Here is a 24,437-nt window from a genome sequence, read left to right on the forward strand (position 1 = left end):
TTGCTGATAATAAAATGTACATTTTTTTTTATTCCTGCACCAAGTAAGTTACTTTGTAACACAAAGTCTCAGCACTGTAGGGCTAAAAATCTATCTCCTTCCATACTGACCTTATTTATGAGGAAACACTTCTTATTTTTCAACTGTCTCCCAGAAAAGGATTTCTTCTTCAGGGGAAGTTTTACAAATCATTTTATCAAGGTAGGTTTAAGAAGAACCCCAAAAGGTCCTATATCAAGCACTCACTGTGGGAAAAAAAGGGAGGGGAGTGGACATTTGATCCACAAGATGCAAAATATCATTCAGTAAATTGTGGCTGCCTGAGGACTTCTGGGTAACTGCACAATGTACTCTTTTGCATTAGATTGATAAACAATACAGATTTATTCTCTCTCTCCACCTATTTAAATAAATGTGCAATATCACAGAATATTTTTCTATTTTTATAAACAAACCTCTCCAGTAGTATGCCTCATTTGATTTTCATGTGGACAGAAAATATGGCCGCCCAGGTTCTTATACCGGTCCTCTGTCATATGCAGTCCTCCTTCTTGCTTTACACCGGGACCAGAGTATGAAAACTGGAACTGGACTGAAATGTCATACACCCCATAACACCGCCCTCCAGCCTCTGTAAATTCTCCCTACTTACCACATAGATTGTAAGCTCTTCAGGCAGGGATTCCTTTTCCTAAAGTTTATTTTTATGTCTGCAGCACTTATTCCCGTTATGTGTTATATTATTATGTCAAGTATATTGCTGCTGTGAAGCGCTATGTACATGGATGGTGCTATACAAATAAAGATATACATACATACATGAATGATACAAACTCAGAATACAGGCAGTCCTCGGTTATCCAACGGAATCCGTTCTGCAAGTAGCGTTGGATAGTGAAACCGTTGTAAAGTGAGTCCCATGTTAATCAGGGGCGGTGAGCGTTGGATAACGCATTCCGGCGTCGGATAACGGCCCTTAGGTTGCATTGTAAAGTGTTGGATATGCCATTCATTGTAAAGTGAAACGTTGGATAACGAGGACTACCTGTAGCCCCTTCACTGCTATGTGTGTGAAAGCCTTAGGCCGCACTTATAGTGCGGGAGACGGCGACGCAACCGATGACGTCACCCGTCGCCACCGGCGCAATTTGTAATTTTACGTTTAGCGACAAGGCCAGTGACTAAAAGGGGCAGGCCGCGCAATTTGATTGGTTTAGAGACAGTCACATGTGGCGACTGTCTCCAAAAAATCACATTTACCTGGCTTCAAAATTTTTAGACGCTCCGTCGCGCTTACTATAAGTGCTTGGGACGGAGTAAATTTATTTGTTTCGGAGCGACGTCGCGTCGCCATTGCAAGGCACTATAAGCGCAGCCTTATTCATGAAAGGGGTTGTCAGCACCACACTCATACTGCATCTAACCAGCTCTGCTCCGTCTTTCTTTTGTTTGCCCCTATAAATTGTATCTCTTCTTTTTCTCATTCTTATTCTTTCTCTCCCACACTCGTTTCTTGAAACGCTTCCTTCTCTGAATTATCCTCTCACTCCTTTTCACTTTCATATAATTAAATGATCAGGAAAGATAATGAGATGTGCACCTCATTAACAACATGTTTAAAGTGAGACAGGACAGCACATCTGACTTTTCCAGGGGCAGCTCGCATTCCTTACACTCTGCCATCACCTCTCTGGTTATCAATATAGTGAGAAGTAGAAAAGCGCACAGTTAATCAGCTTCCATTCAATTGATATGAAATAGTAAAGCTGTTTCTCCAACCTAAAGATCATTATGTATTCTGCTGGTTTACAAGTGCTCTGCTTCTATTTCTTTATTTGTTGAAAGTCTGTAGCAAGATCTTGTTTCATGTTTAGCACCAACAATGAGTAGGAGTATGCATTTCCTTTGGCATGTAATTGCAGCTATTCTCCACAAGATGGCACTGCAGTCGTTTGCCACCTGCTATATGGTACAACACTGTACAAGTTTCTTCCTTAAGGTCTACCTGCAGGCAAGGTGTACCTAAGGCCTCGTTCAGGGTGCTGGCTTCGGAGGGAGGGCGTGCTGCCGTGCGTGCTGCCGTGAGAAACAAAGTATTCAATTTGAATACTGGTTGTCAGGGTAGCAACCGCCCTGTCTCCGAAGCCAGGAGTTGAAGCTGGCTACAGTTTCAATAAATGAAAATTTCGTTTTTTGGAGCTGCAGCAGCGTCACAGGGACCTAGGCAGCCAATGAAATCATTCTTCAGAATGATTTCATGACTGCAACCTCGATACTTACCCTGCTGTGTGTAACCCCGCCCCCTCCCCAACGCTGAAAAGTCTGCTGGGGGATAAACACAGATCGCCCAGCAAACTGCAGCACTGCCTCCCTCCAGCCCTCCCTCCGAGTCCTGCAGCTGGCACCCTGAACGAGGCCTAAGCAAGCAGCCTGTCTGGGGCCATGGTACCGCAGACCGTGCGGAGGCATCCGCACGCTAAGCAAGCAGCCTGCCTGGGGCCATGGTACCGCAGACCGTGCGGAGGCGTCCGCACGCTGAGCGAACAGACAGCCTTAAGGCAGTGTTTGCATCCATGTGGCGTGCGGACGGAAGCGGGAGATAACCAGAGCCATTGATTCATTTTGCCCTTTTCGTTCTAATTGCACATTTCACTTTCAAATCCAGTGATTTCCATTTGCCGAGCAATATTGAGGTAAACATTTTTTCAGGTGCCTCTTAACCTGTTCAGTGCCAGAGGGGCCTGTACCACACAGAGAAGCAAACAATACATTGACAAACATTCGCCCTATTCAGACTAAGAACTGCAATTTGTAATAATTCCCATAGAAACAAGTCTACCAAAAAAAAGTGCTAGGGCTGTTATATAGTGGCCATGTGCGCTACGCCGTGCGTGCGGCACTTATAATTGGCTGAGGTTAGTCAGCCCTTCTATACAAGGGCCACGTGCGCGCACGGCAGTGAGCGTACATCCGGCCGACAGCGGGGAAGACGGGGAATACAATGATTTTGCGCCGCTACCGGCGCTGAAATGTATATACAGTATATGTGTGTGTATATGTGTACTGTGTGTGTGTGTGTGTGTGTGTGTGTGTGTGTGTGTTTGTGTGTCTGCACAAATTTAATAAATATTTAATTTTTAGCAATGTTTTTTTTTTAAAATAAATAATAAATTACACATACATACACACACACATACACATACACACATAAACACACAAACACACAGTACCTTCACAGCATACACACAAAAAGCATGCGGCACGTGCACGCGCCTTCCCACAGGCACGCGCACGGCCGCAAACAGTATATAACAGCCCTTACATGCCTGACGGCATCGCTAATGGAATCTGGGATTTCAGTTCACACCTTTTGGCTTTTAGCACTGGGCATGTCCTGTCCTGAAAAAACATATGAATGAATGTGGTAAAGAACCTATTGGGGGGTTGAGGTCCATGAGAGTTTTCATGTGACAGTGCCCCCCTAGTCAGCACTGTCACAGTTTAATGGATAACCCCCTTTGTCTCTAAAATGGCTTCACCTCAAAGGGGCTTAAAGTAAACCACTGGCAGCGATAAATAAAAGGGTAACATTATTTTCAATTTATGTTTTTCATTTAAAAAAAATAAGAGAGATACAGAAGTGTAAGTACTGTAGGGTAAAACATTTGTAAGATTTTTTTGAGAATGCAGAAAATAAAAATACCATTTGAATGTCTCAGACAGGTCTGGGACCCTGTATTTCCTCATTGTCACTTAACAGTGCTTCCACTGCAGCAAAGGATTCTGGGTAATGACATGCAAATGAGCACTCACAATGCGTCACTTTACTTCTCATCCATTTTAACATGGACCTCTATGACAGCTTGGATTTAAAAAAAAAGTGCATAGCTAGTAAACCTACCCACAGTCAGCAGTTTTAACCTTTAGATCTCATCAGTGCAAGGTTGGTTGCTGGATATGTAATGTGAAGCTGCTAAGTGGGTTTAACCAGACATTTAAAATGTTATGTGGAAAAAATACAGCAAATAAAAATACCACTTGAGAGGGCATTTGCATGTGTCAGACAGGTCTGCAACCCTGTCTTTCCCCATTATCTCTTAGCAAACAATGTTTCCACTGCAGCCAAGGATTCTGGGTAATGAGAATGCAAACCCAGGAGAAGGACTTGATGGCTCTGTGCTGCTGAATTGTAGTAATTCCGTTGCAATTCCAGTCCTGCCCTGTGCACAAATGCTTTAGGCCGAGTCCACGGTCCCTGCTGGCGTGCTGAGGCGCGCTGAGGCGCAGGGAAAACGGGTGCTTTCCCTGGCCTTGCGGTTGCTTACCGCAAGCGCTCTCAGCAGCCGTCAGGGGGCGGTCCGGGGGCGGTCCGGGGGCGGGCGCGTCACTGGCCGGGGGCGGGCCAGTGACGTCACGGAGCTGGTTCGCCCTCATTGGGCGAACCGCTCACGTGACCGGCCTGTCTCGCCGGCAAGCGGGGGAATTTTAAATTCCCCCAAGACCTGCGCTTCCGCAAGCGCGTGGAAGCGCAGGTGAGCCCCTACTAAAGCCGCTCTAATTGCGGCTGTAGGGGCTCAGTGCTGAGCGGGAGCGCGCCTCAGCGCGCTTCCGCCAGCAAGCACGTAACATGGCCGAGGCCTTAGGGAAACCCCTGCAGCATCTGAAGAGAACCTTGCTGAGTGCAGAGCTCACCAGAGTCTTCCCAGGGACCCCCACAGATAAAGGGTGAGAAAACATTCTCACAGTCACCGGGGAAACCAGAGCACCACAAACAGCTTCCAGAAAGATGTATAATTAATATTTTAGAGGCTGCACAGACACTGACTCTCTCCCTAGCTCCCCCAGTCAGCTGCACCATCCTCCCCCACACGTCCCTGCTTGTGGTTGCTAGGAGAATGCTACATTGGAAAAGGAAGTGGGATTTATCTTTAGAATAAGGTTCTGACACTTCTTGGGTCCTTGCATAGCTGCTTTTAACCCCTTTGAAGCCAGAGAAGCTTGCAGCTAGTTGCAAACCAACACATTCATGCATCATATGGGATCTTCCACCAGTAGTGGTGGAGGTTACAGTAGTAAAGGGATATACAGTCTAAATCCGGAGATCAAATGTTGTCTGAGTTTCATAGGAGGTAGGAACTTGGGCTATGATCCTTATCTGCCAGCAATTCATTTGTTTCTAGGCAGTGATGCATTTCCAACATTTACAGTATACAATCAACCCCTTAGATTGCAGAATGCAGTAACTCTATGGGACTGGAACAGGATTTGCTATTTACATGCACCTGGGGCTGCTAATTGCATTTTATTTTGCTTTGTTACTAACATATATTGCTGTGAGACAACTGTTACATGCCAAGGTGCTATTCTATGCAGTTTCATGCATAGAACCATATATTCTTATTCACAATCATATAATACTTGTAACAACCTATTAAAAGTGAGGTTTTATTTTGGTCATAGGTTGCTTGTAGTATGTAACTGGAAAAGTATTTATAAAGAAAAAATATATATTTGTCTGTTGTAAGTAATAAGAATGTTAAATGGACATTCAAATATTACAGGTCATCATACATGTTAAATCTCATGAATATTTTAAATGTATTTATAAAATGTTATACATGATCTTAATGTGTATGAGCAGAGGGGGTAGGTCAGATGTTCTCTGTCATGTTTCTAAAACAAGATGTATCTTGGTGAATCTTTCATTTGACACTATTTGACATAAAAATGAAATATAAATGTAATTGAAAGTAATTGGATTTTATTTCTTTGCTAAAATGATGCTGATTTCCCCCCAGTTTTGATGTTGGGAGACTTTGATAAACTGCCCCATAGTATCTGACACAATAGACTGCATGGGTGGTAACATTATGACTCACCATATCCCCGTTCTGTAGAAAAAAAATATATATATATATTTATTTTTTCTCGATAAGCTATATTCCATAAATCAAAGTGCTGCAACCAACAGAGAAGGATGACCTACTTATATCAGCGCTTGTGGATTTCTGTCAGCTCGGAGAACTGGGCCCCAGATAGAATGCTTCTCATTTGCATTGCAAATTACTGGCAGTCTGATCTATGCAACTTCTCCCTCGCATCACTGAAGCTAAAAAAAAGGTCAGAGCTGCCCTCCAGACAGGGCCCGTCCTGAGTCCCCTGGGATCTCATTGTCTGCATTGTCCTTCCCAGTGCTGTGCACACTGACAGCGCCACATAACAATGTCATTAAAGGAGCACTTTCTCTCTCGCCTTCTGTGGGCTGCAAGAATTAGATTGCGGAAGCCGTGTTAGCCCAGTGTGTGCTGTGCAAAAAGGAAACTGTGCTTGAATAGTACATATGTTAGGACAGGCATGCTTTTAGCCCAAGTAAAGTTCTCACTAATAGTTACCCAATTGCAGATTGCAAGTAACTGAACCTTTTAGGAGCAATTTTCAGAGGTGAAGTTCTGCATAGTGGATCAGAAATATCTTAATATTATTTATAAGATACAAGGTATTCTGCAGTGCGGCCCTGTGGGGAAACAGTAGTTGCATTCATATATAAATATTTAATATCTATCAAATATATAAACATTCACTCTTGTATGTATGTACAGTATATCTTTCTTTGTATAGCGCCATCCATGTACCTAGCGCTTCACAGCAGTAACACACGTGACAAAGTAATAGGAGACATAATGGGAATAAATCCTACAGATATCAAAGGAACGTTAGGAAAACGAGTTTCTGCCCCGAAGAGCTTACAATCTTCCGTTTTTTATTCTGATCAGATGAAACTGCTCCTAAAATGAGAGAAAGGAGTAATATATGCATGTATATTATTTATAAAACATTTCACCAGGAAAAAATAAATTAAGAGTCCCACTCTCGTTTTCAAGTATGTCCTGGAACAAAACCATAAGTTGACACCATTAAAATACAGTTACAAACATGTTTAAAGTAGGAAACAGCTGAAGTCTTAAAAGAACGTAAACAGGAGGCATTTTTGAGATATTCGGTTAATTTTCCCGGAAGAGTGACCAGATTTTTTTTTATTGAGCCATGGAACTTTAAGCAGTTTTCTGGAGCCGGATCTAAGGAGATAAGCGCTATGTGTATGTAACCACCACTGATCTTGTGGCTATGTGTATGTAACCACCACTGATCTTGTGGCTAGGGTCCTGGCGCTGGCATGAGAAAGCAAATTCATATCCCAATGCTGACATCAAGCATTTAGGCCGCGTTTATAGTGGGCGCGAGCGTGGCGTGAACAACAGACCTCTTGTCTATGAGGCGGCCCATAGTACGCGTGACCGCGCGAGCGTTTAAGAGCGTGGCAGATTTTTGAAAAGAGAAATAACGCTCACGTGATGTCACAGCCACGCCTCCCCATTGGGCAAACAGTATGAGCACAAATCGCTCGAGCAACAGGCGCGCGTGTATCCACTATAAACGCGGCCTAAGATAACAAGCTCTCAGTTGTATGTATGCTGCAGTGCAAAACCAAGGCAGGCCAACTGGCGGTGTGCACACTGTATGCATCGACCATGGGATTCAGTTCAGCAAGTTCAGATTCAGTGCAGTGAGTGAAAGCAGACAGGAAGGAGAAGAAACCAGCTAAAATGAAATGGACATCTCATGCATAGTGCCTGCAGTGCTGTCTGTGTGAGACACAAATTGTCCCCACTCAATATGCTGTGAGGCTACATAGAGATGGGATCTTCTAGGAAGGGGAAGATGGTTTCACAGATAGTGGAGAGACACAGACAGCGAGGAAAAGAGAGATACAAGAAGATTCACTCAGCGCTGATGCAGGGTATTGTACCCCGATATGGTGCTAACTGCTATTAAAGTCGGTGCTTAGTGAATGTGTCTCAGATGTAGGTAACCATGTGACTTCTAGCATTCCGTTCGATAAGAAGACTGACCCTCCACTTAAGGCTTCATCCCCGGTTGTTGCGGGCCGCATACCAAGTACAGCCCTCTGTGGGGCAGGCCCCAGTCGGCGTGTGGGCGCACATGGCGCGATGCGCGACTGCCTTTGCTAAAACACAAGATTTTTGTCTTTTGGTGCGGCGGCCGAGAAGTGGCCACGTCATGGCGGAGGTTCAGCCAATGCGGGTGAACCAGCTCAGTGACGTCATGGACGCGCTTCCGCCACAAATTGTGCCTGCTCTTTTCGACCCTAGGACTGCATATAGCGGCTTAGGCTACGGCCCCAGTCACTGCTTGCACGCGTGAGTCAGAGCGCCGAGCAGCACGCGCACCAGTTTAAGCCGCGATCTGCGGTCCTCGGGTCGCGATGGGACGCGCGTCAAGAAGAACAGGCAAGATTTTTGGCGGGCGTGGCCATGACGTCACTCAACTGGTTCGTCCTCATTAGCTGAACCGCCATGACGTGGCCACCTCTCGGCCGCCGCACCAAAAGATAAAAATCTGGTCTTTGGCAAAGGTGATCGCGCTTTGTGCGCGCACGCACACACGCCGACTGGGTCCTGCCCCATAGAGGGCTTTACTTGGTGTGCGTCGCGCACGCAGTCGCAGCCGCTGGGGACAAAGCCTTAAACTGGTGCCTACGCCAATTGGTGCTCCGATGCGCGCATGCACGCAGTGCTGGTGCCGAAGAAGCTGGACATCCCTGCAGGTCAATAGAACACTTTAGCTTTGATAGCATCTCACTTTATTAACCGTGTAACAAAAAGGGGGTCGTTAATATTTATCTGCCACGGCATTGCTGTGAAAAAGGGTTATTCTGATGCTGATCTATTTAATTCAAACCTTACAGAAATAATATATACATCAAAATAGGTTTGGACATCACAGGTTTCATTTCTTCCTATGTTTCAGAAAAACAGAGAAAGGTAGCGCTAAAATTCAAAAATGTGTAAACACTCTGGTCTAAAATACAGTGTAAATGATTGGCGGCTGCCTGTGATATATCACTGACCCCCAGGTCAGAGAAACAACATGTGGAAGTGGATACTATATCTCTGGCGTCCCGCACATAACCCCAATATATATATATAAAAAAAAGGATATATACAACCAGGACCAGTAGCTGGATGAGGTCTAGGGATGTGCTCCAAACGAAGTAGATTCATATATAAATAAAAACAAATAAAGACATATGGCGTAATATTATATATTATATTATTATATATTTATATATATTGGGGTTATGTGCGGGGCGCCAGAGATATAGTATCCACTTCCTATGTTTCACCCACATTATCAAATAAAATCTATTGCTATGCAGAGGTGAGGGGCGATAAGCCGGATACAGAATTCCACAACCTTTCCTTACTTTAGCTGAGAACTGTAACATGTAAAAAAAAAAAAATGAAGAGGTCTTCTTTCTTTTGCTATTAAATCTCCCTAGAGGCAGTTTTCACATGCATGCTCCACAATATTAAGTATGTGCAATTTAAAGGTTAAACGCCCCAAGGGATGTGCGGATACAGCTGTGGGAATGATCAAACCAGGCGAGTGCGCGTGTATTCCAGAGAGCACGGTATGTGGGCTGTAGCAATTTGTCCTTCCGCAGTGTTTTCATTCATGCAGGTGGAAGGCGACAGCTGAGCATGGGGGCAGAGAGAGGAGGAGGGAGAGGGGCACTCTAAACTCTCAGCACTGGGATAATCTGCAGGTCCAGCAGGGAGAGAGCACAGGGAAAGGGGGGGGGGACCCCACACTGCAGTTTAGCCAGCCTGTGTGGGATTTAAACTTGTGATCTGCAGCCTGACATACTTGAAAAGGAGAGGTAACTACTCTCAATGTATTCTTCCTGGTAAAACATTTTATATAAAAATAAAAAAAAATGGGAGGGGGATCCATGTGATTTAAATTGATCCCTGTCACTGCACATGGCCCTGGACTATTTACCTGTAAATAGCCCCAAATCAGCAGAAAGCTGACACGCGTGGAAGGTCTGCACAAGGTGACAGGCTGTGTTGTCACAGTGGCACAGGGGTGGCAGTTCGGGTGACTGCATGTTGGTGAGTATTTCTTGGGTCCTGTCCTTTGCCTCCCGGCGTTTCACTGCAGCAGCAGCAGCAGCCCTGGAGCACAGCGAACTGCCCATGCAATGGCTCAGGCAGCAGGGAGGCTGGAGGGGACCTGCGTGGAACCCACCCCTGATCTGAAGGACCTGGAGGCCAAGGTGGGAAGGAAGACCCCTGAGGGGCTGCTCAGGTGGATGAGGGAGGACCCGGTGCAGAAGCTGGGGGAGAGCGGGCAGGGAGTGATGGACAGCGGAGACCACGGGATTGGAGACAAGATCAAGGCTTTAAAACTGGAACTGGTGAGTCCAATCCCCACAGACAGATGTGCCCGGTCAGCTGTATTATCAGTGTCCTTTATTTATAAGGCACCAGCATGCTCTGTACTGCAATGTGTGCCAGCCACTGGCAGTCATACTAAATCACTTACATAGGAATGTGCAGCTGGCAGTGAGCGCCCCTAGTCCTAGGAGCTTACAATTTATACAGAAAGAAAGCGATTCGTATTCAAAAACACTTTATTCATTTAAAGCAACAGCTAAGCTAACCCTTTTGCTGCCAGACAGATCTGCTGTTGCCTCTGATGGCAAAAGGGTTAAAGTTATTTGTACGCAGTGCTGTGTTGTGCCCTGCGTTACTTAGTGTTCCAGCCCTGAAGATTTCACTGTGTAATATTTATTTTTCTGCCTGAGGCACATAGAGATATGACCCAGGTCACAAGCAGTTGACACTGGGATTCAAAGCCGGTTTCCTGCTCTGTAGGTGTGAGTTGAACACTAAACCAAATCTGCTTTCAACGTGCTCATTAGGGATATTATATTGCAGTGGTGCTCAACGCCAGTCGTCAAGACCACCCAACAGGTCAGGTTTTAAGGATATCAAAGCTTCAGCACAGGTGGTTCAATCGGTGTCTCTCAGTCTTCGATTGAGCCACCTGTGCTGAAGCAGGGATATCCTTAATTTGTTCGGGGGTCTTGAGGACTGGAGTTGAGCGCCCCTGCTCTATCTAACAAAATCTTCACACCCTGGCCGTTTACCCCAAATAGCTGTTTACCTGATTTAGACAACGTTTAGCTATTGTAATATTAATTACGCTAACAGAGGCACTTTGAATAGACACCATTTTTGACTGACTGTTTGTGACTTGGAGAAACATCATACAAGATGCACATGTTACAGTGGGGTTTGTAAAATGTCATCGGTTGTGTCCTTAACCAAACCTCCATATAAATCTGCCAGATCCAAAGTGACTTAAACCTGACTCACTGACATCACTACCATGGAATACACCTGTTATACCCACACTGCAGAAGGGCCAGCTTCATCGCATTGCTCTGCAGTATTGCTGGCCTTTGTGGCAGTGAAAGGGTTAAGGTTAGTGCATAGGCAGACTGCAGAATCATTGTCCAGTGGTGCTGCCCTGCACGTCTTGACTGATCAAAGTTGTATTTCCTCGAAGACATTGAGGAAGGTCAGAGATACTTGTTATCACTATACAATACAACGGTTTAATTTAAAGGGGGGGGGAGAGTGGTTTTTAAGATGCAAGCAATGCCTATTTTTCCTCGCAGTGAGTAATAACTGTAAGAGTTCTAATTCAGAGGCAGATGGGCATCTCATCCTACTGTAAATGACAAAATCAATAAAGCTATTTATAACCCTCCTGCCCCCGCTCCAAAGTCAGGAGCAGGTCATTTATCAAGAAGCCAGAACCCATGCAGTTTGCATAATCTCTTCTGCACCAGTATTTATGTAGCTCACTAGTACTGCATCAGATTTGCTCAATTTGTAAAGTCAGACTTTCAAAGTGTGGAGCCTAATTGCTTCTATTAGTATGAAATAGACAAATAGAGATACTATTAGTATCTCAGATTCTGCATCTGGGATAAATGTATTTATTTCAGAAAGTGCATTTCTACCAATGGGACTCAAAGTGTTTCACATTTCACAATAACAATATAGTGCATGGTAAGCAGAATTGTACATATAATTGTTACAGACAAAGTGCCCAGATGGGCTTACAATTTGTTTTTGGTGTCTGAGGCACAGGGGGATAAAGTGACTTGCCCAAGGTCACAAGTAGCTGACATGGGGAATTGAACCAGGTTCCCTGCTGCTAACTCTGTCATTGTTTAAATAGTCAGTGTCTTTACGCACTGAGCCATGCCTTCTCCTTGATATATTCTAACTGCTTAGTAGTTGAGTTACATTTCATGATAAATCATTAGCAAACCAGTCTGCATTCTGTATTTATTTATTTTGAGTGAGAAAAGGAGGAAGGGTATACAGGTGTGTGACGGCCTCAAACCCTTTAGCCTTTGACACCAGAGCAAAGTGACACCAAAAAAAAAAAAAGGATTTCTCCATACTAACCCCTTCTCAGCTGCTGCTGGCGGCTCCGGCAAAGGTTTTAAGCGAAAATTAGTGTGATCTCGTTAAATGTCCCCCACATAGATTTGCTGTCTCAGTAAAGGTGACATCTCTGAAACACACGAGTGTTGGGAAAGTGTGTGCGTTTTTCTGACATTGCTACTGGTTGGTTTGCTGGTTAGGATGTCACTAGCAGCCATTTTTTCCTCCCAATGGAATGGAAATGTTTTCCTGGGGGAGTTATAAACACTGCAGTGATGCAGGTACTTTTCCTTAGCTTGGACGGGGATCTCTCCTAACTTTCCTTGGTGGGAGAAACCCGCTTTGCAAACACTCTTCTGTCTGGGATATAACAACATGGCAGGTCCATTGGCCCTTTGGCACCAGTGACATGCTGAAAAAGTGATTGCTTTTACTTATTGATTTGAGAAACTATTAAAGAACATGATTTCAGTTGTGAAACGAGCATTAAACTTGGTATAGAGAGGGTGTATGAACATAAGATCCGCATAGGGCTTGTGATGCTTTTCACAGCACTGAATGGGTTAAAGGCCAGCTTTGCCGTTAAGCGCCCTTATTAGCATTAGCTCTGCATGCTTTGCACTTCACCCACAAGCAGTTTACGTCACAGGGAGGAGGGTGTTTCACCAGAGCACGTCAAAGAGCTATCAGATTTTCCCTTTGTAATCATGGCAGTAAAACACTGGAAAGTTTGCCGCACTCACCCCTCCCTACCTGTGCTCTTTAGGAGATCCCTTGTAATTCTGACCTCATCACTGCATGCACGGGACTGAAACACACTGACATAAAAGGCCTCCTAGTCCCCTTGGACTCTTAAAGGGTTACAAGTTACAACATTTTTGGCTAAATTTGCAAAACAGGCAAAATCTGCGGCCATGAAAAATTTGCAAAGTCAGACTGTTTGACCCAAACATTTTTTAGAGAGAATCCGAGAACTAGTTGGTGGAGGACCCACTTAATTCTGTATCTTCAAATAGTCACTTAAACACATGGAGAGATACCAGGTAGCACACCTAAGGCTGAGATTACAGCCTGTGCTCGCGCGCCAACCTCAAATTGACTATTGTCTATGAGGCCGCTCCCTGTGCACGCGTGCGCACGACGGAGTGCGCTTGCGCAACCGCGATTTGAAGAGACAAATTGTTTTTGTCTTTTTAAGCACTGCCGCGTGACGTGAGCTGGTCCTGCCAATGAGGGCAAACCAGCTTCGTGACGCCCCCAGATCGCCTCCCCAATCTCCTGCAGCCATATTCACAGATCGCTGGGGCTGCAGGAGGCTATGCGAGCGGGCGCGCAGGCTGTATAATCTAAGCCTAAAATGTATCTATGTCTGTTTATATAGTGCCATACATGTACATAGCGCTTCACAGCAGTAATACGGGTGGCATAATAATATAACACATAATGGGAATAAGCGCTTGAGACATAAAAGTAACTATAGGAAAAGGAGTCCCTGCCCCGAAGAGCTTACAGTCTAAGTGGTAAGTAGGGAGAATGTACAGAGACAGTAGGAGGGTGTTCTGTGAAGTGCGCCTGCAAGGGGGCAAGGTCCATGCATGAGATGTATAGTATCAGCCACGGCGCTACCCATATGATTCATTACGCAGGTGTGTTTTAAGATATGCCTTAAAGGTGGGGAGGGAGGGTGCTAGTCGGAAGTTGAAGGGAAGGGCATTCCAGTGGGGCAGTCAGTGAGAAAAAGGTTTAAGGTGGGAGAGGGCTTTAGATCCAAAAGGGGGTAGACAGGAGACATACATAAGCAGAACGCAAGAGACTGGCAGGTGTATAGCGAGAAGTGTGGAGCGGCAGTGCGATCCAGTGATAACGCTTTCACACTGCCGCTGAGCGGCATCTTGATTGTACCAGGGAAACTGCAAAGTGGAGACAGGGAGGCATGGCTGTGAGCGGTTCGTCCTCATTGGCTGGAACTGCTCACGTGACGCGCCAGGAGACGTCCGCCCTGCAGTTCCACGCGGCACTCACGCCGCAACGGGCATGAGCGTTTCTACTGGTTTTCTTAATGTTTTTCAGGCGTGCGGCGGCGCCCCGTGCATTGCCGCACGCAACTTTTGGTATAATCACGGCCTAAGGAGGGGCAAAGCACTGTGTAGCCTTAAGAGTCGGTCCAGAACCTTTTTGGCCGCAACCAAAATGCCGCCGGCAGGACACCTAGCCACATAGCAGCTAGGCACTTGACACTTTGCCGTGAAAAATGTCCACCACGCTGACCCCTGCTCCGACAGTACGCGCTCCAATAAGCACATGTTTAAATGTCATGCTACACTGCCTAGACTGCCCGCTCCGACGGGCCATTTTTAAATGTCCTAAGGATAACTCTCATTATGAACATGAAAATTGCTGCATCGTGCTTCACTCACTGAGGGTGTTCTTATGGCCTCAAAAAACAGCACATACTATGTGCTAAAGCTGCAGTTCAAGCAATATCCTACGTGTGTGTGTGTGTGTGTGTGTGTGTGTGTGTGTGTGTGTGTGCGCTTTTTATAAATTAGTTCTGTACTATGAGAAAATACTTGTGGTATTTATAAAAAAATTAAATAAAAAAAATTAAAAATCTTTTTAATGTATTCTAATGTAACAAGCATTTCTGTTTCTATAGCAACCATTTACAAAGTCACATCCCCTTCCTCTTCTGAGACAGGCTCTGGCACACCCCTTTTGCCCCCTCTCTAGCAGTGCACCAATTGTATCCAGTGCCTGCCTGGTAACATGATCTTCCACGCAGAAGTTTGCATCTTGGGTACTGTTCTGCAGCCCTAACAGTGATTTGAAGAACCCACCGAGCCGAATCTTCAGCGATCGATTACAGGAGAACGGATCAATCGGCAACTTAGCTAATCACTTGTCAGTGTGCAGATTGTATTGGTGCACATATTGGATGTATTTAAGTTATATGAGTTGCTATTTTTGCTTCCAGGACTTACTTTTGAAAAATGTGATTAAATAATGAAGCACAAGCTAACAATGATAGAGAAGTAGTTAATATCACTGAGCAATTGGATGAATTTTTGTGCAACTCCTCTACAGAGAAGTTGCTGGTTCCTTTAGGAACTAACATATGAAATGTCATTTGAACTTAAGGAACACTCAAATACGACTTACACTTGAATCAAGTAATCCGTATCTTGTCCTGTGACATGTTAAGGGGCGACACTAAAATTATTTGAAACCAGGTGAAATGTGTAACCACTAATGTGAATTGCACAGGGGAAAGACTGAAGGTAGAGTCGCACTTTTCTTATCATACATCTTCAAATCTGCAGGTATTCTTTTAAATATCCGCGATGGTGTTATTACCTGCAAACTGTTTTATTACGCACAGATGGTCACTGTGACTTCTGCAAGTTCTTTTCATAACCCAGTTGACAAAATAGGTCTATTTCATTATTATTTTTAAAAGCAGGCTGTAATCCTAGTTTTCTACCCGTTTATAAGATTCCTTCAGTTCTAACCCCCCCCCCCTCCCACCACCACACACACACACACACACACACACACAATCCAAGGGTTCTAAACTATAGTCCTCAAGACCTCACAACAGGTCAGGATATCCCTGCTTCAGATCAGTTGGCTCAATCAGGGGCTCACTGCTTAAGCACAGGTGGCACAATCAGTGAGTGGTTCAGTCTTCGACTGAGCCACTGAGTGAGCCACCTGTGCTGAAGCTGGGATATCCTTAAAACCTGTGGGTGCATCTTGAAGACTAGAGTTGAGAACCTATGCCATAATCGAGTCACTGCTGTATGATATACTGTTCAAAGTTGGCCTTTGAGCGTAGCTTTGAGAAACTATTAAACATATATTTTAGTTAGAAATCAAACATTAACAATAGGAGAGATGGTGTTACCAACTGGTCCAAAGGAGTGTACAGAGAAAAAGATCTGCAGCAAACGCCTAAAGATATTCAAAATATAATTTATTTGGACCATCTGGCAAATAACAACATAGGAACAATGGGCGACATTTCGGACCAAAGTAGTCCTTTGTCAAGCTAGAGAGAGGACTATGTTATTTGCCAGATAAATGATATTTTGAATATCTTTAGGCAAGTGATGTGGGTCTCTTTTTCTCTTAATATATAAATACATTTATAATCTCTGGCTATAGCTCAAATTCACATATTCCTCAATAATCCAGAACCAAATCACCAGGTCAAGGGAACATCTCTATTGCTCACCCCTCTGGCTCTGAATGGCTAAGACACCATCTGCAAGAGTTGACCATGCGGAATGAGTAGCTGATAGCCTCAACCTGAGGTCCTGTCACTTTTCCCAATATACCGTATCGTGAATATACAGTTGAAGCTGACAGGCAGCACTGATCCCATCCAGCGCTCAGTATGGGAGAAGACAGGAGCTTGATGTGGCTATGAAGCTGATGCCTGACTGCATAGCTCTCAGCTGTGGTGGAGATACAGATATGGAAACTCCAGTGCTGCAGAGCTGGGTTATAGGTATTTGTTTTGACATCCTGCAGTCTGTGCTTATCTTGCAGTCATGGGGAAGGCACTTTCTTGATTGCTGCAGTAAACTGGAATTGCTCAGCACTGTAATATCTAACATTTTAATTAGTTAGTGCTACAGTTAATTACGATGCACTGCAAGGAGATACATCAATGTCACATCCACAGTTAAAGGAAGATTTGGATAAGGTATCACAAACTTACTCCAAAACTTGCTCAAATTGTTTCACTTTCACTTTTGTCACTGTATCTAGGTGTATCAATTTTCTCAAATTTTTTATTTTTTTTTGCCCAGTTTGTTCCACGTGCTCCATTAGAATTTTGTGAAGTGGTTATTGGAGGAGAGAGTTAGTGCCGTACATATTATAAGATGTTTCACAAGTTGCACCTATAACTGGCGCGGTTTTCTTTTTGTGCCTAATCTGCCATGTTTAGCTGGCGTTGTCCTCTGCACCACCCAAAATGTTTACACAGCTTTGCAAATTCAGACCTTGGATTATACAACTCGTGCAGAGTTGAAGAAACAGGGGAAATACAGAATTGCAACACTAACCTATTAGTCAGTAATGGGAGAAGGGTCTCCTGTCTTAGAGAGTTTACAGCCAAACACTTTAGTACATTATCTCTGAGAGATCATACAGCTTTGTAATTGCCACTGCATTCAATACTGCAGTACTCTGCAGATCTTTATCACAATTGATTGTAGAAGCCTCTATGCTAACAAGTGAAACTAGTTAGTTAATTAGTTAGGCTTTGCAATCAGTTATCCATAACATAGTCTGGCTCCGGGTCCTAAGCATAGTTTGGGAGCCTCTGTGCATATCACTCAAGGGGTGAAAGGAATAACTTTCCCATGCATTTTATATCATTCCACTCCCATGAGAATCAGTCGACGGGTCATTGGGTTGTTGTATCTTGGAATAAACAGCTGTACATATTGGATATAGCTAAGGATGTGGACATTTTCCTTTTAACAATTCACTGAATGTGTTGCAGTCATTCCAACATTGAGGTTTATTTCTCTGTGTCTGAGAAAGCATTGGGTATTTGTGACTTTGTGCGTGTATATGTGACATGTTTGCAAAGGGTCATTCTTGGCAAGTCTTAAATGCACACTGGATTCATGACCGGAAGAACATACGATGTAATATTTAGTTCCTATTTGGCCAACTCCATACTCCCACTTAAAAATAATAATAATAATACAGCTTAACCCCGTTATAGCACAGTCCTCGGGGGCCAACCGCGACCACCGCGTTATAAACGGGGTCGCGGAAAAAAAATGGCCGCCGATTTTTTTACATTTGTTTTTGTGGTGGTACTGTGTCTGCCGGAGGGGGAAAGCTGAGAACTCTCCCAGCGTTCCCAGACCCGGTGGGGCAGCGGCATCAGCACACAGCACTCACCCGGCATTTGGCAGCTCTTCTCCCTGTCTCTGCTTCCTGCTTCTGCTTCCGTCTAGCGAGAGCATACTCCCTTAAAGAGACAGTGTGTCTCTGTGTGTGTGTGTGTGTGTGTGTATTTGACTGTGTGTGTGTGCAGTGTGCTGTGAGTGTGTGCAGTGTGCTGTGAGTGCCTGTCTGCAGGCCATATCCCTAAGACCTGGAAAACTGCCAGAGTTGTCCCAATCTTCAAAAGTGGGGACAAAAACACTGTCTCAAACTACAGACCAATCTCACTTCTCCCAATTCTATCCAAAGTCATGGAAAAATGTGTCCACTCCCAATTAAGTGACTACGACACCAAGACAAATTTCCCTAGCAAATTCCAATCTGGCTTTTGTCCCAAACACTCCACCGTAACTACCCTGCTAAAAGTTTGCAATGAAATCCAGTGTGGAATGGAACGGGGACAACTCACTGGTGCAGTATTTCTAGATTTTGCAAAGGCTTTTGATACAGTTGATCATGCTATCCTGCTTAACAAACTCCAGAGCTCTGGAATAGGGAAGCATGCTTTAAACTGGTTTCAGTCCTACCTATCAGGAAGATCCCAACATGTGTCCATCTCAGGCTCTAACTCCAACCCCCTGGATATCACCTGTGGTGTCCCGCTAGGCTCTGTTCTGGGGCCCCTACTCTTCTCAGTGTTCATTAATGATCTTCCCACAGCTTGTAAGGAAGCCTCAATACACATGTATGCAGATGACACAATCCTATATGCACACAGCCATAGCCTCTCTGACCTTCAACACATACTTCAGTCTGACTTTTTGAGACTCGAAAACTGGACTTCCCAAAACAAACTGTTTTTAAACACTGACAAGACTGCAACAATGGTATTTGGGACCAAGACTAAATTCTTAATGCTTCCAGCGACTGAGCTCCATATTAGAACCAACACTAACACCACCCTAACCCCTGTCACTAGTTTTAAATACCTGGGCTTATGGTTTGACTCCCACTTAACATTCGGAATGCACATTGATACCCTGACAACCAAGACCTATGCCAAACTAGGGGTACTTTACAGGAACAAATCCTCCCTAAGTCTCCTGGTCAGAAAGCGTATCGCACAGCAGATGCTAATGCCAATTATTGACTATGGAGACATAGTATATGGCACGGCACCTCAAACCCACCTTAGCAAACTTGACACCCTCTACAATTCAATTTGTCGTTTTGTTCTCCAATGCAACTATAACACACATCACTCTAGATTGGTCATCACTAGAGTCTAGGCGCAAAGTTCACCTTTCCTGTCTTGCCTTTAAATTCTTTATGGGCAAGCTACCCAGCTACCTGAACAAGCTTCTCACCCTACCACATGCAGCACTTATCACCTGAGATCAGACTCCAAAAGACTATTCATGGTCCCAAGGCTCAACAAAGTATCCGGCCGTTCCTCCTTCTCTTACCGTGCACCCCAAAACTGGAACAACCTACCAGAGACTCTCACATCCATCACCAGTTTAAGATCTTTCAAATCTAAGGCTGTCTCACATTTTAATCTGGTCTGTAACGGTTTCATTCGCCCATAATATATATTATCTTTAACTGTGCATGCAATGTCTTGTATATAATGTATACCCTGTTCATTTATGTAACTGTATTTGTAACCATGTATTATTTGTCTTAACTCTGTGCCCAGGACATACTTGAAAACGAGAAATAACTCTCAATGTATTACTTCCTGGTAAAATATTTTATAAATAAATAAATAGTATGCAGTGTGCTATGAGTATATGCAGTGTGCTGTGAGTGTGTGCAGTGTGCTGTGAATGTATGCAGTGTGCAGTGAGTGTGTGCAGTGTGTGTGCAAAAAAAAAAACATGACTTTTTTATTTTTATTTTTAAATTCGGGGTCCATACTCAAACCGCGTTATAACGGATCGCGCTATAACGGGGTTGAGCTGTAGCATGTTCTTGTATAGCGCTGCTAGTTGTACGCAGCGCTTTACAGAGACATTTTGCAGGCACCGGTCCCTGCCCCGTGGAGCTTACAATCTATGTTTTTGGTGCCTGAGGCACAGGGAGATAAAGTGACTTGCCCAAGGTCACAAGGAGTCGACACCAGGAATTGAACCAGGCTCCCCTGCTTCAAACTCTGTGCCAGTCAGTGTTGTTACTTGCTGAGACACTCCCTCTTGTCTTTTCCCCGAGGTACCTCCTTGGGGAAATACTTATACAGCATATAAACTACAAAAAATAATTTGGCTTTCAATAAAATATATGGTCGAAAAAGCTTGTATCCACACCCAGATAGTATTCCAGCCCTGTTACTTATAATTTAATAATCACTAGATGGCATTTTTGTTATTCCTAAAAAAGAAAAAAGAACGATCTAAACTTTACTCCTCTGAGTTCCCGCACATACAGTAAAACCTGTAGTCCTATCTGTGAGTACTCAGAATGATACTGCAATAAATATGACCAACTGCAATAAATGTCTATTTTATACACCCTGCTGAATTTTATACTCCTATTCAGCGAGATCCCTCCCTCAAAAGCTAAACGAACATGAAAGCTTGTTAGCCTGCTATATATAATTAATGGTGTTCATATCATCATCCTGTTACACAATAAAAGATTGTCTTGTGTATGTTTGGTTCCTGGAAGTTACGTTATATTTCTGATGTCCAGTAATCCCATGCATGACACTAGTCCAATTGTTATAGAACCATTGAAGGATAGCTACAGTACACTGAAGGTTTAAGAAATCCCACTGCAAGAGTCTGAAGAGCGCTTTGAAGTTGAATACTTCTCCACATGATTCATAGCGTATGATGGAAACATTAGTGTCCCCTTGAGTCCACAGCACAATAGGTAAATATTGGTGCTTATTTCTTTACTGTAGAAAAACCTCGACACCTGCCAGATGGAGGGACAGGTGGTCCCGAAACGTGTGGTGTGAGGAGTGGGATAAAATAGCCTCATGTGCCTGATATTCTTGTTGTGAATAAGCCAACTTGCAGATAGTATGTGAGTTCACATCTTTCTTTTTTTGAGTGCTAGTTCCTAATCAATGATTTTGTGCTTATTTCTTTACTGCCCCGGAAGAATCATTCTAGTGAGGTGTCTTGTAGCCCTGGGTATTAGTGATCAGTGTTTGTGTAACAGAAGTTGTACCTTCAACCTGTTACTTTTTGTCTCGGCGTTTAGCTGCATTCTCTTTGATCATCTTTTGTCTGAAGCTCTCCCTCTTACTACTTACATGAAACCCCATTCAATGTAAAGGCTCGCCTCTCCTGGGAAGTATTTGAGGGGCCTTTCTACTAATGTTACCTTTCTCTTCCCCCTCCCCCAACCGGAATATATAACAGCCTCCTTCAATTTCTAGTCCAAGAATAGGCATTATTTCATCTTTTTTTAGCATAAGGTGTAAGATTGTGGGGTTTAAGCCCTTTTGGCATAGTATGGGCCTTCGCTCAGAGATGCACCAGTAATCGGGAATATTTTGTTATTTTGTGTTGTATGGAGGTACACTGCAAAACATGAGTAGCTATCGGGAAAGAGGGGCAGAAATAATGCAGAGTTCGGTGTTTAGGAAAAAGGTCTACGTTGTATATTATGCCGTTTCATGAAACAAAAAATCTGATGGTACTAAGTAAAAGTATAACATTGCTTTTGTACATTGCAAACCTGTATTTACTTTAGTAAAATACATATTTTCGCTTAAGGTCTCTCCACTTTTTTTTTTATAGCAGCCATATTTAGTGTATGTTTTAGGTACGCAGTGTACAGCGCTATCTGCCCCTTGTTTAAAAGCATTGTTTTGTCTTGTAATCGGATACGGTATCACCGCTTCTTTAATAGCACTTTGAATCCTGCTCACATTCGCACAATTGGTTTATTCCCGTATCTTGTTATCCAGCTAGTTTTGTTCTTTTTTTTCCTTTTATTTTTGTGGCCATTTGACCGGTTTCCTGCCAATCGCAGCAAAGCATTCAATAAATACCCCTTCTTTATATTTTTACCATGGCGAGTGGAGGCAAATATAATGACATATTTTCCACTTGTATTTATCATTCCAGCATTTAAAAACATGAAAAAGACATGAAACATTTAAAAACATGAAAAAGTGGTCCTCCTTGTATCTGCTCCAAATGGGAGACTCCTAGGCAGATACAATGAGGACCACTTGTGAGATGAGTTTGGAACTAGGATGCTGAAAGGGAGAGTTCTGCAGGATTGTGCACTACACTTTCATTGAAGCCGGCATCTTTTTTTGTGTGAATTCAAAAGCTGTCTGTTTGCCCCTGGATATTAAATACAAACTAGCTTTTTCTCTCCCACTGTGGAGTGGAACCGTTCAGATTGTGGACTTTTTGAGGACCTAGTCTATAATCCCAGTGAGATGGGGTTGTCGCCACCAAAGCTTCTTATTCAATAATAAATTCTCCTTTTCCTTGGAGAGGAGGATTTGTTGGTTGTAACTGTTTCACTGCCATGAAAGAAAAAAAATTGTTTGTGTCTACATACACATTTATACACATATGTGTGTGTGTATATGTATGTATATATGTATGTATGTTTGTGTGTATATGTATGTATATATGTATGTATGTTTGTGTGTATATATATATATATATATATATATATATATATATATATATATATATATATATATATATATAGTGGTTGACAAATCACCAAAAAATCTACTCGCCACACAAAAAAATCTACTCGCCACCTAGTACCAAACGTGTGCTGCTTGGGCCAATATTTACTCGCCAGGGGGTTAAATCCACTCGCCCGGGGCGAGCAAATGTATAGGTTTGTCGAACACATATATATATATATATATATATGTATATATATATATATATATATATATATTCTGAACGGTTCCATATATATATACACACACACACATACACACATACACACACGCGCTGGGAGTAAAAGTAACTTGGGAACTTGTGCTTTGTCCTGCAGGCCTGCTTGAGAGCCATTGATGTTAAGATCCTCCAGCAGCTGCTGGCTGTTAACGAGGGGATTGAGGCTGTAAAATGGATCCTGGAGGAGAAGGGAAACCTCGCCAGTCGCTGCAGCAGCTTGACGAGCAGTCAGTACAGTTTGGCAGAGAGCCAAGAAACATCTCGTCGCGGGAGCTGGAACAGCCTGCAGGACCCCACGGACAAACTGGACAGCATCTCCATTGGCAGCTACCTGGATACTCTTGCTGATGACATGGATGAATATAGCCAGAGCACAAGCGAGCCCATCATGTCCTCCACCCCACATCGCCAGGGCCTCTCCTTGGCCTATGCTGACCAAGACAGGGACAGGGTGGACCAGGAAAGTGAGGGCTTTGCTGGACCCATCACACTTCACTCAAGAGGGGAACGTGACAAAGCCAAAACAGACAAGGAATGTTACAGAGCGGATTACATGACCATGTCTAGCATTGGTAAGAATACTGCAGACAAAACCAGGATGTCTAAGCAGGTGGGACTTTTGCAAGCCTCCAGCACCAGTCAGGTACCAGTGGCAAATGGCTTGAGCAAACATGTGCCGACTCTGTTCAAATCTTCAACAGAAGAGAAGCCGAGTAAAAGTAGCACTAAAATAAAGTTGGGTCAGAATGGCAAGGTAGATTTAGACAAATGCAAAATAAATAGCAAACTCCACTTGGAATATGATGCCCACTGGCAGTGGGTTCAGTCTCAGGATGATGTGACGTTTTTGTAACAGCGTCCAGGCTCTGCAACAACAGGCATTTCACAGAATTAGTAGCTTTGTCTTGTGTTGGGTTTTCTACTCTCGGGGTTATTGGAACCCAGAATGGCGTTGTATCCATGATCACTGAGTACCTGAGCAGAACAAATGAATCCTGCAGAGACCATGAGGATTGACTTATTTTTAGTCCTTGTAGGACGTCCATGTGACCACCTTTTTGAAAGCCATCAATTTCTGAAGATAGAAGTGCACTCCTTTTTGTGCTGATTTCTCCCTAAAGAAAGACATCTTTTAATTGTTTTTATTTATGAAATTAACTGTGTTTATAAGGAGTTAAACAATGTTTGCAATCTGCTGACACCTTGGAAGAATTTGTGTTTCTGTGCCCAAAAAAGCACCAACATTTTTATAAGATCGCATAAAAATACTGTGATTTCCAGAATTAAATATTGTTTTAGAAGTGAA

General features: G+C 43.7%; 1 protein-coding gene across 2 annotated transcripts; it reads left to right on the forward strand.

Moving 5' to 3' along the window:
- The first annotated feature begins 49 nt into the window (after positions 1–49).
- LURAP1 (leucine rich adaptor protein 1) lies at positions 50–24,437 on the forward strand. 2 transcript variants are annotated; one of them, XM_075616232.1, is made up of 3 exons: positions 9,520–9,742; positions 10,027–10,282; positions 23,229–24,437. In XM_075616232.1, the coding sequence occupies exons 2-3, from the start codon at positions 10,067–10,069 to the stop codon at positions 23,982–23,984; spliced, it is 972 nt and encodes a 323-aa protein (XP_075472347.1). In that variant the 5' UTR covers positions 9,520–9,742; positions 10,027–10,066; the 3' UTR covers positions 23,985–24,437. The 2 variants fall into 2 exon arrangements, with proteins under 2 accessions (XP_075472348.1, XP_075472347.1); XM_075616233.1 differs by lacking the exons at positions 9,520–9,742; positions 10,027–10,282 and adding an exon at positions 50–201.

This window comes from Ascaphus truei, chromosome 10 (assembly GCF_040206685.1).
Source record: "Ascaphus truei isolate aAscTru1 chromosome 10, aAscTru1.hap1, whole genome shotgun sequence".
In the NCBI taxonomy this organism is placed as follows: domain Eukaryota; kingdom Metazoa; phylum Chordata; class Amphibia; order Anura; family Ascaphidae; genus Ascaphus; species Ascaphus truei.

Bases quoted from the DNA above. Each gene is read 5' to 3' on its own strand.
- LURAP1 (XM_075616232.1), top strand. From the start codon at position 10,067: ATGGCTCAGGCAGCAGGGAGGCTGGAGGGGACCTGCGTGGAACCCACC. The intron at 10,283-23,228 runs GTGAGTCCAATC...TTTGTCCTGCAG, and splicing joins AGGCTTTAAAACTGGAACTG to GCCTGCTTGAGAGCCATTGA.